Genomic DNA, 16178 nt, shown 5'->3' on the forward strand with positions numbered 1-16178 from the left:
TGACAGCAACGATAACAGCAGACAGCTTTTGTCTCGCTTCAAGTGTCCACAATGCATGACTGGGGCGGAAGAACAGCAATGTTTTGGACTTGCAAATTAGACCTTTAAGTAAAGAGTTCCTCTCTGTAGAGACTAGTGACTGTGATGGTGACTCATTCCTTATCTGAAGACACACGCAAACACACACACCATGTACTGTACACCATGGGAAAAGGTGGCGCTATTATCTTCCATTAGGCTGTGAATATACTAAACACTCCTCTGCGTCTTGATCTGCGCAAAGAGAACAAAAACAAACCCTGGGGGAGAAATGGTGATGTGGTAACACAGAGAGAGTGGGGAGAGAGAGAGACAGAGACAGAGAGACAGAGTGAGAAAGAGAGCACTTGGAGTTGAATGGGAGAATGGCATAAATCATCATCCTGATGAAGATCCATTTGTGATTGAAACATGATGATGATGATGATGATGATGATAATGACGACCCTTGTGACAGTGGGAGCAAACAGAGTGCAGACTATTGTCTTTACCTTTATGCTGATCTTCTATTCATCCTGCACCTGATTATAAGAGCGGATGTGCCTGGTCTACGTCACTGGTTCTCAAACCTTTTCATGTCCCAAATGAATGTATTTTGCCAGGCACCCCCATACAAGATTTGTGTTCTTAAAATGTTTTGTTTTTTTTAATTACAATTTTGTTTGTTTTATATATTGTTTGAAAATGTGTGAGCTGCTATTTTCAAATAGCCAATTTACAATGTATATACGGTTAAAGTGGTTAAAATGATTTATTAATACATTTTGCTGAGGACCCCCTCAAGGACCCCTGGGGGTCCCAGGACCCCACTTTGAGAACCACTGCTCTACGTTTCCTGTAGATTAGAATGACATAAACCCCTCTCTCCATGTGTGGAAGATGGATGAAATAAACGCCTGACTAAACCAGACCTCTTCATTTCATGGACATCCTAATCTGAATAAATCTGTTCTCCGGCAACAGTGAGCACACAGGTGCAACCTTTAATGCAGCAGAACATCAGGAAAGGAAGGAGGCGCAACACTCATATAAAAATAAGACTATTAGAAAAACTACCATGACATTTCAGTCAGGCTGATATTCATCTGAATTCATCAGATGAATAAGTATACAAAAAGGAAGGTTTAAAATAAGCCCACGCAGGTGGCCGGCAATGGACATGATTACAGGTACACACCCTTGGGTAAGGGGGAGCAGATAAGGAAATGCACACCCGTGGGGGGGTAGATAAGGAAACTGGTCATATGTGAGCAGCAAAAGAGTGCATAACCATTCCACAAGATCAATAATCAAGATACATCGAAATGCATTCAAAAAAACTCCATCAGAAAAATGAATCATATACTGTTCAATGTCCCCCACCTTGCTCCTGTACGTACAGACAATGGCAATTTAAAATCACTGTCATTTTCTACATCTCATTCTTCCTACTTTCTTTCTGTCGTTCTTTATCCGTTGTCTGTCTGTCTGTCCCTCTCCATTCATCGTACAACAAAGTATATAGGGCTTAAGTGGTTAAGACAATGCCTCCAGACAGCAGGAACAGTATTCTATCTGAGATCTTTCCTTTACATGGTGATGTTACAGGGAGCAGGGGGATCACAAGCTCTATACCAAGTTCTCCCACTAAGAGGATTTGCTTGCACAGAATTTAGCAGCAAAACATTCATGTCTTTCTGATTCCAGACACTAATGTTTTCCTCACATGCGTTCTCAAAACTGAGCCTTATACTTGCAAGTTATGAAGGTTATACTTGCAAGTTATGAAGGTTGTAACCTGACAGAAGAATTGCTATGCATTAGCATGGGCATTTTCAGCAGGAGTCTGCTTCATATTCATGGCAGGATCTGATTGAAAAAAGTGCTTTTTTAATTGCATTCTCTCAGCCTATCAGATGTGTTTTTCACTTCAGCAGTATTGTGGGGAATGTTCTCGTAAGATGGAGATAGACCCGGGAATGAGCTTCAAAATCTAGTACAGTAGCTATTACTTAGTTACGTTATTTTCTCCATCAAATTGTGTTTTACCCTCAATTATTTGAAACCAACCTGCATATGATTTGGCATGAATAGGCGGATACGTCTCAATAACGGAAAACAATATATTGTATATTGTTGCTGTCGGGTGGAAACCTCCCCTAACCCTATATATATATGTTACAGGGAAATTGGAAAACCAGTGAAATTGAAAAAGGAGCGCTCGTTTTCAGCCCCCCCCCCCCCCCCCCGCACCTCCTCGGGCGCACCTCCTCGGCCTCAACGTCTGCTGAGTAGGCGCGCCTCCGTCATGGACAATAACAATTATCACCGTCTAGCGAGTTAAAAATACAGTGTTACTCTGCTCAGTTTGGCTAACCGCTTCATTATCCAACCTGTCATAGAATATTTCTCTCATATTATCCATTTTATTTTCAGCGCTCCTCCGCCTCGCATCAAAGCCCACCTCCCGCCGAAGCCCCGCGCCTAAAAACGTGCATACCTTTCCAATTTCCCAACGAATGCCAATTTCCATGCAACATATATATCACTTTGACAACTTCACCAGCCTTACCCCCCGAACCCATGGTCTTCACCCGACTTGGCCGGGGATTGAACCCTGTCCCTGACCTCCCAGCCTCAGGGAGGACACTGTAACCACAAGGCCAATGAGCTGGCAAGACGGAGAACTTATTTGTTTTAAAACCCAAGGGCTTGATATCATAATTTGCCTTGTTTATCAGTAGAGGTTGTGTATCGCACAACAGAGCTTTAGTCCATTAAAACCGGGAAAGCATCTGTGCCATTTTAGATTTTAGCGTTGGCTATTCAAAAATAGCAGATCTACAAGCTCGAGCTTGTACTTCTGCTATTTTTTTAAACACAAATCTTCTCTTCTGGGGGGGGGGGGGCTGGCACAAAACATATTCAGATGGGGGGGGGTCGTCTGTGGCCAAATATACATACATTTTGGGGTATTTGTCACAAAAAAGTTTGAGAACTACTGATTTAGAAGGCATTTGTAGAATCGGCCTCGGGTCATTCTCTACTTTGAGTTTTTAGTTTTTAAACCGCACTTTAGAATATTCATTTAAGTTTTTTGTTACTTGTATTGATCCCCATGGGGAAATTCGTCCTCTGCATTTGACCCATCCTAACTATTAGGAACAGCCACCTTCCGTGTCTTGCTCAAGGACACTTCTAGCCAGGAGGAGCTGGGGATCGAACAGGGGTACTTCTGGTTCCCAGAGGCTGCTCATACCTCCTGAGCCACTGTCTGCCACCACTGCATGCGGCCACTCAGGTGACTGTGCTATTTAAATACACACGATCCATCTTCAAGATAAGATTTAAATGCAGGACTTGAATGGAACAATTTTGCACATTTTACAGAAATGCACTATTTTTTGTGAAGATAAATGGCACCATGGTTTTCACAATGCTGAATTACCTTTGCCCATAGCCTTCAACATGAATGGTAGTGAATGGCACTGACTAACTGAAAACCGATCAAATATTCATCCAAGCGATCAATAAATTAAAACAAGCACGTTTATTCATATCAAATTTCTTACACAAAAAAAGCATACACATGGACAGTTCCCCACCAGCCACTAGAACTCAAGGGCTGGAGTTCTCTCGACCAGCAACTGGCACCCGGAAAGTTAAGAAGCTATAGAGGCAATGAGAATGGTTTTATGCCATACGTAAGGCATAAAAATGCGTTTAAAGATAAGTGATTTATGATTACAATAAAGTAGAGACATATAAAAAATAAAAAAGGCAAACAAGAGTAAAAGAAGAAGTAAAAGAAGAAGTAAAAGAAGAAATGTGGCCAAAGTTGTGACGGTATCTGGTCCTTGAGCAGCTCCACTGGAGGCGTTTGTTAAATGCTCTGCTCAAGAGAACCATGACAACAGTTGTCCAGAGAGGAGAGAGTATTACTCAGCCTGTTGGGAGATTTAAACCAGCAAACTGCCAGTCACAAGAGCACGACTCTAATCTTTTTGCTATTCTCCTGCCTTGTAGCTATTGTACATCAATGCAACATCCTGTTTTAGCATCAAATTCAATGAAAATCCCTTCAGGAGACAGCATCACACATGCACGTTTACACACACATGGTCTAATGACATACAAACGCAACGGTTTATTTATGCAGATATAGCCTACAACTCTCTGAAGCTTTATGTTAAACCCCACCCCATCCTTCTTTCTCTCTATCTATCTCTATATCTAATCTATCTATCCATCCATCCATCCACCCATCCATTGATTTCCTTCTCTCCAGTCCACTTCCAAAATTGCAAACTTTCATTTTATTTCCTTTGTAAAATCTCTTATACTCTAGTCTAGTCTAAGCTGTCCAAAATTATGCATAGCCTATTCTGTGGCAGAAGTGCACGAAGTAAAGAAAGAAAAGAAAATAGTCTAATGGATTAACAAATCATACAAAATATCAGTGGCCATGGAGAAAATACAGGGCAGGCTATGGGTTATTATTAGCCAGTTATTTTTTCCTCTCCTCACTGTAATACTGTGGTCAGATAGGCTATTTTGTATAGGCTTTTCAAAATAATTGGAGGAACCTGTCACTGTCTCTGAGCACAAGAGGTCTAACAGTCTAAAACGGTCCATGACGTGTGTGAGCAAGCAGACTGCAGTCTTTCAGAAGAAGTAAAACAATCAGACAAACAGCGTTAATCACGCGTCGCTGGTACCAACAGGACCCTCCAACCAAAGAAAATTGGATGGACATTATAGGGGAAATATACACTATGGAAAAACTAACATTCATACTCAGAGTATACAAGAGGACAATTGTTACACAAAATTGGGAAAAGTGGACTTTCTTCCTTCAGCCCATGGATAATGTATATAAACAAGAAATAATAATAATTGTACTCAAGTAGTAGCAGCCCCTTTTCCTTATATTGTCTTTTTTTGTTTTCCTTTTAATGTTTGTTTCCGTGTATGTTTGTTTGTCTCTTGAAATATTTTTTTCCGATGATTGGAATAAGCTACAATTGCTGACATGTAAGTTATGGATTGGATCAATAATGGTTAAAAAGTTGCCTGCAGCTGCCGTGCTGAGCGCTGACCATGATGTCCGGAGGGACAGGATCCTGATCTTGCGGTGCTGACAGTGACAGCAGTCTGTCTGCAGGCTATGAACAAATGCACCGGCGAAATTCACTTTTCACTGCAATTTAATTGTTTCATCCAACAACATTGTTGGACCAACCATATTAATTCAGTGAGATTGAGAGAGACGACTTCACTTAAACTACACATGCACAAAATGTAGGATCAAACGCCTATTGTTTGTAGCCTACTTTATTTGCCCTCGGCTCAACGGCTCGTCCACTTCAGTAACAGTGCAAAGCGCACAGTGCTGCTCACCTGCTGTTATCCCGCACAGACTGAAGAGAAGGAATGCGATCCGTGCACTAATTCCACTGGGTACTTTATTGTCCAGATGATCCATGGTGACAGGATGAGTACTGACTGTCCCGCTTGGTGGAGGGGACAGAGACTTTGGGTGGGTTCCCCCCTCGATCGCTTCCACTCCACGTACTCCTCCTCGCTCTCTCTCCCTCCACAGCTCCGGACAGTGTGGATCTGGCGCGCCTCGGTCTCGCGTCCGCGGCAATGTAATGTAAATGTGTCTCAGAGAACACGAGAATGTTCTCAGATTTAGCAGCCGCTGTACAGAGTGAGAAGGGGGGGAAAAGCGGGATGAAAGAGAGAGGGGGGGTGGGAGAGAGAGAGAGAGAGAGAGAGAGAGAGAGAGAGAGAGAGAGAGAGAGAGAGAGAGAGAGAGAGAATCACACTTAAGTAAAAGTATCAATACTGCAATGTAGAAACACTCTGTTACAACTGAAAGTGTGGAATTCAACATTTACTTGAGTAAAAGAACATGGTATCAAAGTATTGGTATTAAAATGTACCAAAAGCAAAAGTACTCATTATGCACAATGTCCCATTTCACAAGTTTTGTTTCATCTTTTATTTTACAAAATAAACCCTGTCGTCACTCTTATTGTAAACTTTGTGCACAGCATACACAGCAGATACCTACACGTTCATGTGCACGCGCGCACACACACACACACACACACACACACACACACACACACACACACACACACACACACACACACACACACAATAAAGTAAAGAGTTAAGATACAGTAAAATCCCCAATGTAATGTTGGTTACAAATACAATATGTAACCAAATGGTTACCCTGGGCCTATGGGTCTACATGTTGGTTACATTTATATAGCCTACTCTTAATTGAATTCACCAGCGTAATCCACACAGCATAAGCACTGTGCTCAGACTGCACACTTGTCCACTCAGCATCTACTTGTCCATGAGAAGGATAATAATCCACGTGGAATAATGATGTGATCCACTCCATTTCAGCTGTCCTTCATACAACACCACAAGGGACGTTCTCCAGGTCAGAGAAAGTTACCACATCTCCAATCTCACACTATTCGACTCACAATATCATGTTAACTATATCAATCAAAGTCTGATTACTCTCCCAGTCCCAATGCACTGATTCATGACACTGTCAAGTCTATTTTATGTCTCCCTCACTCTATGTCTTCCCGATTTGTTCCCTTGGAAGCTGACATATTTGCTTAAAGGTGACATATTTTGACAAGCAAGGTTATGGTTGCATGCCTGAGGCCACACAACTGCTGCTTTTCCTTTACAAAAGAGTGTGTGTGCGTGTGTGCGTGTGTGCGTGTGTGTGTGTGTGTGTGTGTGTGTGTGTGTGTGTGGTGGGGGGTGGGGGTCAGGGAGTGTCATGTCCTGGTGTGGCCCCCTGGTTCAGCTATAAGCCTGAAGCCTAGGATCATTCTTGGGTAGCAGCTTGCTTGACTATAGGGATGGAGAAATTAGAAAATGTATATGGAGACCTAGAACTCTACTAAATGTGTAACTTTAAGCAAAAAATGGTATGTCGTTGTGGCAGTAGAATGCCATTTGCAATCTGCTGCAAGCACAGAGCCATGGTGTGGCATTCCAGTGCTGCATCTGTAATTAATTTGGGCTGATTGGCTACCAGTTTTTAAAAGATAGTCAATCAGCCCTCTTTGCTTGCCCTTTGTCTTACAGTGAGACCAGGGCCACGCCACATGGGCAGATAACCAGCACTCTGAAAAGAGACTTGGGCTGAGCAAGTGATCTGAACCAGGCTCAATATCCTTTCTAATGTATTTACAGATTATGGACTATAATAACCAGTGTGGTTTCATTCTTAAACCAGAGAGTCCATCCACTCTCATTATACTCTTGTACTCATTACTCCAGAAGAGCTTCTGAAAGACATCCAATCTGGTGTTCTAAGAACCCTTGACCTTTCATTGCCACTCAGAACTGTAGAGTAAGGAGCGAGGGAGGCTGGTCCCCAACCAGAGTGTGATAGAGAAAAGCTAAATGCTTTTGTAATGAATGGTAATGTTGTATGGATACTGGATAGTTATGTACACTCATATTTATTCCAATCCCATACTCATACAAGTAAAAGATTCTTATGTGAGGCACAAGTGAGGATGTATAAACCATCACCCTATTAGCATAACAAAACATGTGATGCTATGGTGCGTGTTCAATGGATGCACAGGACTAAATATTATTGGTATTCTTTGGTGTTCCGTGCACATGGTAATGGTCAATGGCTGTGTGCAAATGCAGATCAATTGCTCCAGCCACTGAGGAGAACCGGGCAGAAGAAGTGTTGGGGACGCACGCACAGAGCTTTGAAGAATTGCAGGATGATGATGTAAACATATATACAGTAGCTATATACGGCCATAGTACTATAGCCTTCATATAGCTTTCAGCTTTCCGTTTGTCAGCAAGTCACAGATTTTACCCCACCTATATCCAGATTTAATACATGATACATACTACATAATGATACATAATGGGTTTTAGCCCAGCTTTCTGATTTGCATTTTAGCCATTTCAGCAAAATAGGTTCCATCGTATGCTTATTTTATTTACTTTTAACTGAACAGAAGATGCGCAAGCATGATAAAAATCCAATAAAGAATAAATGACAGTGTCTCATATTAACAGGTATTGGAACAGCTTTGAGTTGTCACATAATATCTAATGAGCTTATAGGGTCCAGAGGCAGATGCACACACAGCATGGCTGCTGACAGAATGCACACAGAGGAAGAAGTGGACTGTTTAACCACTTAAACCCTCCATTCTAAGTAAAACTGATCAGAGTTGCACTTACACACTCTTTTTTCACTCTACACCAAATCTCTTTATACAAGCTCACAACGCTACACGGTAGATCTGCGTTCCCCCCAGAATAGGGATGCTGGGGATCAAGTGGTTAATGCAATATCTGCCCTGGCTACGCAACCAGGCCTGGCATGGATATGCACTCCACGGAGCACCCCTTGCCCATGTACACTTTTTTCCCCCAATGAATTTCTTAGTCACACCAACAGTGTTCTTGTGTAGTTGTGTTGTTCTTATTAGAGAAGATTATAAAGGTTGCAACAAGCAATAGACTATATGCCTGTCAACTTCAGTGCTTCTGACACAGAGAGAGAGAGAGAGAGAGAGAGAGAGAGAGAGAGAGAGAGAGGGAGGGGGGTGCAAGTGAGTGAGACAGGGGAATAGAGCGAGCAACAGAGAGGGAGAGCAGAGAGCACGAGATATAATGTGCCGTCACTCACTCAGATAGTAAGAGGCTGCTCTCAATTCGTATTGCATCCACACTTCCAATATTCCCGACTATCATCCAACATAATGTGTTCACAATCATGGCACTTCCTGGTGGGAAACCTCATATCCAACACCACATCACAGTAGGCCTACTGTGTTTTACAATTCATCAGAGAGAGAAAGAGTGCTAGAGAGTGAGAGAGAGAGAGAGAGAGAGAGAGATGAGAGAGATGCAATTTGACGCTATGTTGTCAGACAGTAGTAGCCTATTATTATTTGGACATGTCTTCTGGTGGAGATCTGTGATTGACTGAGTGCACCTTTCTAGTATTCCATGGGATTGACTTAATTCAATTGACTGGATTGAAGTTAATTGAGTCCTAGGGCAAGAGATATATGCAGTGTAGAGACAGTTATCAGAATGAAACCTGGACCTTCAGTGTAGAGAGTGGAGACAGTTATTAGAATGAAACCTGGACCTTCAGTGTAGAGAGTGGAGACAGTTATTAGAATGAAACCTGGACCTCCAGTGTAGAGAGTGGAGACAGTTATTAGAATGAAACCTGGACCTTTTATACCACTGTTTCCCAACCAGTGGGTCGGGACCCATCTTTGGGTCGCGGACCAATTTTTATGGGTCACGAGTAAATATCTCCTTTTTTCCGTTTCATACATTTATAATATATATATATATATATATATATATTATTTCAAAAGATTTTAAAAGGTTTAAAATAAAATCACAACTTTTGATCAATTAAAAACAATTCTAACATTTTTCAAAAATATTTCATAAATAAAATCAAAAATCTTCCATTAAAAAACGTGTTGTGAGCTTGTAGATTTACTATTTTCATTAGTTTGGGTCCCGGGCAAACGTCTAATTTCTCTTTTGGGTCTTGAGCTAAAAAGGTTTGGGAACCACTGTTCTATACAGTGTAGAGAGTGAAGACAATTATTTGAATGAAACCTGGACCTTACAGTGTAGAGACCATTATCAGAATGAAAAGTGGACTGTCAATGCTGGATAGAGAGTTAACCAAATGTAATGTGGGCTGTCTGCAGTGTGTCAGGCTCACCAATAGAGGGAGTCATTACCTCAGACTGTGGGTGAGAGACAATTAAAACCTGCATGGAAATATTCAGCTTTTAAATGAGGGCTAGACTTGATTCATCAAATAAAATAAAGTCATGCATGGTAATTCATGCTAATAATTGACCATTTAATAGTTTTTAATACTAGATGTGGTATTGTCACACCACACCCATATTACACACTAACAATGTTTTTTAATTAAGAGTGTCACAGCAGGGGGCATAGCATACTGTTTACCTATTAGACCAGAGTACACAACATTGGGATTAACTGATTCATCATAAAATACAGTGCCTTATTTTACTAAGCAGAGTATCTGGCTGGCAAGGTGCATAGGACCGGTTGTCTGTCCGTCTGGCTATTCAATGAAGAAATAAACGTTTCTCACTGTTGGCTTCTAGAATATACTGCATTGCGTTGTGTTATTGATGGTCAAAAACATAATTTAAAGCTGAATAATTATGTGAACATACCATATCAGGGCATTGCAAATATCTTGTCTACTTGTCGGTACATTCAGGGCTACTACAATTTATGCCCTGCCACCAAGTTCAGATGAAATCTAACATAACCTCACAGTTGTTTATAAGCCTTGATTTATGAAACAGGGTCAGAAAAGATAACACAAAACAAGGAAATAAAAGTGGGATTAGTTTTCATCTTTCATTTGAATCTTTGAAACCTTCACATTAGCATCCTGCAGCCAGCCTCTCCGTCAATGTTTCTGTTTTGGATCATCAAACAGGCTCCTCTCTATGCCTTTGGTAGTCATATTATTGACCGGTTCAACACAGCCTGCTGTTACAACACGAACACTCCATGCCATTGCTGTACTGATAAGCATGAATTATACCTCATCCTATAATGGTGTTACCTGCCAAAAATAGCCGATCTACAAGCTCACAACGTGTCGTGGATGAAACACGTTGTGTGCATGTACATCTGCTATTTTCAAAGGTGTCCGTGTGACACCTGTGTACAATGGAGTAGGCATATATTAAGAATTAGACATAAAGAACTTTTTGTTTTTAACTCAAAATCACACCAAGTAAATCTCAACGACCAAAACAATGAACACTTTACAGCCGCTTCTTCAGAAATAAATAGAATAAACCTTTTAAATCCATGTGTCTACAACAATACAAAGCAACAACGGTTTGATTTTAGTCAATGTTGGATGCTTGTTGTTAACTGAGTTATCTGATCTGAAACCTTTACCACTTTCCACAGTGCCATTTAATGGCTCCAATAAGAGGAATCTCACTGTGTATGAAATCGTAGAAATAGCACTTTTCCCTTCCATTTCACTGGTATTAATTACAGATGTGAGTGCCTGCCATAACCATTACTGGCATTCGCCCCGTGTGATACACATGAGATCCATTTAGTGCAGTAAGATAATACCCTCCAAGGTACTCCATTGATCAAGGCTCTGTACTGGAACAATGCATTTCACCGTAGCTGCAAATACAGTGCTCAGTTTTGTTTTTCATGATCTATTTAGGTAGGTTAGGAGTGGATGAAAGCTCTTAATGAATCCACAAATTTAATTCAGTTTCTTAATTAAAAGATTGCTGAGAGGAACTTAATCAGAGCCCAACCTTTGAGATGGAACAAAGCAGTAGCTGTGTATGAAAGCATGACAATGTGAAATGCAGAGATTATATGGGATGGTATTATCAGGCAAACAGTGGGTGATTAGATGTCATAATGACCAAGTTAATGATGATGACGAGTCTCCTACATGGAAATACTTGTGCAATGTTTTTGTGGTTATAATTTAGACCGTGGTTATAATTCACCTGCACGCACACACGCACACACGAACAGACTCAGACAGGCAAATGGATAGATGTGCATACAGACAGGTTGAGGGATGGTTATTACCTATAGGTCGTGAGTCCTGAGCAGTTGGTGGCTGACAGCCGAGCTCAACATGAATTCAGAGACGACACCGGCCCCACAGGACTCCGGTCATTAATCATCAGAACCGTGACTTGATCAGGCCCGGCCAGACTAGCCTGCCGTGTGTTCATCCAGGCAGCCAGGGCTGTGAGGTGGTCACAGAGGTGGCTGCTGCTGGTGACCACTCTACAAGGGGGTCCTTCCTCTGGATCTGGTACATGGTGAAGCAGCAGAGACTCAGAGAAAAGAATGTGCCTGATCTCTCCATGGAGCCGACGCGACAAAGCATTAATAGTTGTAATCTTATCTTCAACGGGACAGATTTGAAAAGAAAAAAATCTGGACTTCTGGAAGTTAATAATAATATTAATAATATTAATGTGTGCTATATTCTTGGACAGCCCAAATTGCCATTTTAAATACTAGTTTTTCAGGACGGGCTTCAACTCTAGATCACAGGAGTTATGGCCATTTGAAGTGTTAAACTCTGCAGTAACACTGCTGTAGAACCCCATGCAATTTACTGGAAGCAGTAAGCTGGGTTGTACAACATGGCCCCTGGCAGCAGTTAACTGGGTTGTACAAGGTGTGGCCCTCAGGGGCCTCTGGCAGCACTAAGCTGGGTGTGGCCGCTGTTGGCCCCTGACACAGTAAGCTGGGTTGTACAATGTGGCCCCTGGTGTGACTATTCTCATGGAAGACCCCTGAAAAGTGTTTGTGCTAAGTTTGGTCCGGATCGGAGCAACAGCGCGCCTTGTAAATCCGGATGTTTGTGACATCCACCCACGTCCACCCATTAGGCAATTTTAATACAGCTTTATTTGAAATTATGTCAATTTTAAAATATAAATAACATATTATATGCCGTTTTCTTTTATATGGACCCATGGGTCTGCAATAAAGATTGTTATTATAGCTCAATTCAGGCAGTGTCCTTAATGTTATGCTGAATTGAGTCTATTTCAGTCTGGGTGTTTACTTAAGTTTTCCAGTTATTTGAAATTTGATTTGAAAAATGAACCCTCACTGCACCAACCTCTTGTTGCTACCTCTTCTAATGAATCTACTGAAATCACTGATGGGTGATCTCACTATTCTGAAGTGGTTGATGGAACACTTCGTGCAGAGATAGCAAAGAGCAAGCGACCGAGCGAGCGAGAGAGAGAGAGGAAGGATCCATTTGAATGCCAAGTCACTAGAGGGAATCAATGGGGCTGTTTGCCTGCTGTTGACTCATATCAGGTTTAATATTAGGTTAATATTAGGTTTGCCGGGTCAACCAGCAGAACCACAGCACATAAAGGAAGAGAGGGAATCAATCAGAGAAAGGAAATGGACTGTGGTAATTGAAACAGACTGAAATATATTGCTGTAATTACATTTGTGTGTTCAATTAAGCTTGGCAGGATTGAGGAACACAGCAGGTGGTGAACTGTAATTCAGACGAGTGTTTTCAACAATAGAGCGTGTTTTCAATACATAAACGTAGATTATGCACATGAGAATGAATGTTCTACAATTAATTTCAACTAGATTGACTGCAGTACAAGTATCACCAGTAAATCTGGCTTGGAGATTGCGAATGAAAAACGGAATGAGTCTGACTACTTGACTGACTGGTTGAGCATTCATTTGCTGAAATCCAAGTGCTGGTTGGTTTCATTTGGAACGCAGAGGCTTCTGTGAATGGACATGGGAAATGTCTGTACTGTTGCGCTGTACAGGTAGGCTATTAGGGCTGAGATTAAGTTCTTGGGAACTCTGGCGTATTGAGTGTGAGAAAAGAATGTGCCTGATCTCTCCATGGAGCCGACACGACAAAGCAGAGACTACAAAGTAAAATCCTGTGTACTAACAACAGCGTACAAAATGGGCCCATATTTTTATTTGTACACTCGTGGAGTTACAGGTGGATATATTAACGCAGAGGATTTTACTTAACAAATACAAATTGTTGTGCTATATTATGATAGTTAATAGTAGTAATCTTATCTTTAACGGGACAGATTTGAAAAGAAAAAAACTCTGGACTTCTGGAAGTTAATAATAATATTAATAATAATAATGTGTGCTATATTCTTGGACCGCCCAAATTGCCATTTTTAAATACTAGTTTTTCAGGACGTGTTTCAACTCTAGATCACAGGAGTTATGGCCATTTGAAGTGTTAAACTCTGCAGTAACACTGCTGTAGAACCCCATGCAATTTACTGGAAGCAGTAAGCTGGGTTGTACAACATGGCCCCTGGCAGCAGTTAACTGGGTTGTACAAGGTGTGGCCCTCAGGGGCCTCTGGCAGCACTAAGCTGGGTGTGGCCGCTGTTGGCCCCTGACACAGTAAGCTGGGTTGTACAATGTGGCCCCTGGTGTGACTATTCTCATGGAAGACCCCTGAACAGTGTTTGTGCTAAGTTTGGTCCGGATCGGAGCAACAGCGCGCCTTGTAAAGCCGGATGTTTGTGACGTCCACCCACGTCCACCCATTAGGCAATTTTAATATAGCTTTATTTGAAATTATGTCAATTTTAAAATATAAATAACATTATAATTATGCTGTTTTCTTTTATATGGACCCATGGGTCTGCAATAAAGATTGTTATTATAGCTCAATTCAGGCAGTGTCCTTAATGTTATGCTGAATTGAGTCTATTTCAGTCTGGGTGTTTACTTAAGTTTTCCAGTTATCTATCTGAAATTTGATTTGGAAAATGAACCCTCACTGCACCAACCACTTGTTGCTACCTCTTCTAATGAATCTACTGAAATCACTGATGGGTGATCTCACTATTCTGAAATGGTTGATGGAACACTTCGTGCAGAGATAGCAAAGAGCAAGCGAGAGAGCGAGAGAGAGAGGAAGGATCCATTTGAATGCCAAGTCACTAGAGGGAATCAATGGGGCTGTTTGCCTGCTGTTGACTCATATCGGGTTTAATATTAGGTTAATATTAGGTTTGCCGGGTCAACCAGCAGAACCACAGCACATAAAGGAAGAGAGGGAATCAATCAGAGAAAGGAAATGGACTGTGGTAATTGAAACAGACTGAAATATATTGCTGTAATTACATTTGTGTGTTCAATTAAGCTTGGCAGGATTGAGGAACACAGCAGGTGGTGAACTGTAATTCAGACGAGTGTTTTCAACAATAGAGCGTGTTTTCAATACATAAACGTAGATTATGCACATGAGAATGAATGTTCTACAATTAATTTCAACTAGATTGACTGCAGTACAAGTATCACCAGTAAATCTGTCTTGGAGATTGCGAATGAAAAACGGAATGAGTCTGACTACTTGACTGACTGGTTGAGCATTCATTTGCTGAAATCCAAGTGCTGGTTGGTTTCATTTGGAACGCAGAGGCTTCTGTGAATGGACATGGGAAATGTCTGTACTGTTGCGTTGTACAGGTAGGCTATTAGGGCTGAGATTAAGTTCTTGGGAACTCTGGCGTATTGAGTGTGTTGTGAAGCGTGATATTAGGCAGAGCACTTCACGCCATGATGCCTCTCAGACCCGTAATAACCCTCGAGCATTTACACCCCATTGGCTGTGACTGACAGGGCCGCTCAGCTGAACCAAATGTTTCTAAAGTAGGGGGGACGCTTCGGTTTGAGAGTCTGACATGATGGAGAAGGGGGGTAAGAGGCGTCAGAGCAGTAAACCTGCTATATGCGAACAGACAGAAACCTCTCTATGGATCACTGGACAAAATGGAGTACAGTACTAGATAAGCCGGATTTATACTTTGTCATACAAAGTATAAATCGTCACATGTAGACGATTTATAAGCTCATGTAAGCGACATGTCAAACGTGTTATTTTCAGTGCGTGACCCCGTTGTGCGATGGTACATAAATTAGGTTTTAGGACAGAGGACCATGATAACCAAGTCTGGTCACAGTATCTAGCTCTATGAAGCAGTGGCAATCATTTTAGAAAACCCCGGAGCACTGTTTCAGTTTGTCCAAACATATGAAAAGACATTACTTCTACGCATCGTGACAATTAGGCAATTCTAATAACACATTTCCCATTCATTGGTAATAACATAATTTCCTGCTCTTCAGCTACTTTTAATGGATTTGAAACTGCCCTAGGCAACATTCCCATATTCAAATTAAGTTTCTCCATCAGAAATATAATTACCTGCTTCCCCTCTCCCCACGCCAAATCCCACCACACGGTTACTGTCTGTTACGGATTGCTGAAACCTGTTTCCTAGCTAACCTCCTGTTGATAGGACTAGGGCTGATCTGAATAAACAACTTTACTCATCCATTAAGGAGAGATGGACAGATAAACAGAGAGGGGGGGGGACAGCAAGGGAGACAAATGGACAGAACACTACAGAGTAGTGCTAGAGAGGATGAGCATGGCGTAGCAGCTGGCCCTGTAGACCAGAAGCCTAATGTCTCCCTTGTCCAGGTGGGATTCCCCTTTGGTTGAG

General features: G+C 41.6%; 1 protein-coding gene across 1 annotated transcript in view; it reads right to left on the minus strand.

The window, feature by feature from the left end:
- Positions 1-11730, minus strand: part of LOC311051376 (contactin-associated protein-like 4) — a gene marked incomplete at its 3' end in the record, with an annotated part of 143526 nt that extends 131796 nt beyond the window's left edge. The window contains exons 1-2 of the mRNA XM_084065940.1: positions 11710-11730; positions 5419-5722 (exon numbers count right to left, since the gene is read on the minus strand). Coding sequence (XP_083922066.1) covers positions 5419-5503 — 85 coding nt within the window. The 5' untranslated portion in view covers positions 5504-5722; positions 11710-11730. The remainder of the gene's footprint in view (positions 1-5418; positions 5723-11709) is intronic.
- Positions 11731-16178: the final 4448 nt, after the last annotated feature.

The sequence above is a fragment of the Gymnoscopelus microlampas genome (genome assembly GCF_963454915.1).
Source record: "Gymnoscopelus microlampas genome assembly, chromosome: 9".
NCBI classification, from domain to species: domain Eukaryota; kingdom Metazoa; phylum Chordata; class Actinopteri; order Myctophiformes; family Myctophidae; genus Gymnoscopelus; species Gymnoscopelus microlampas.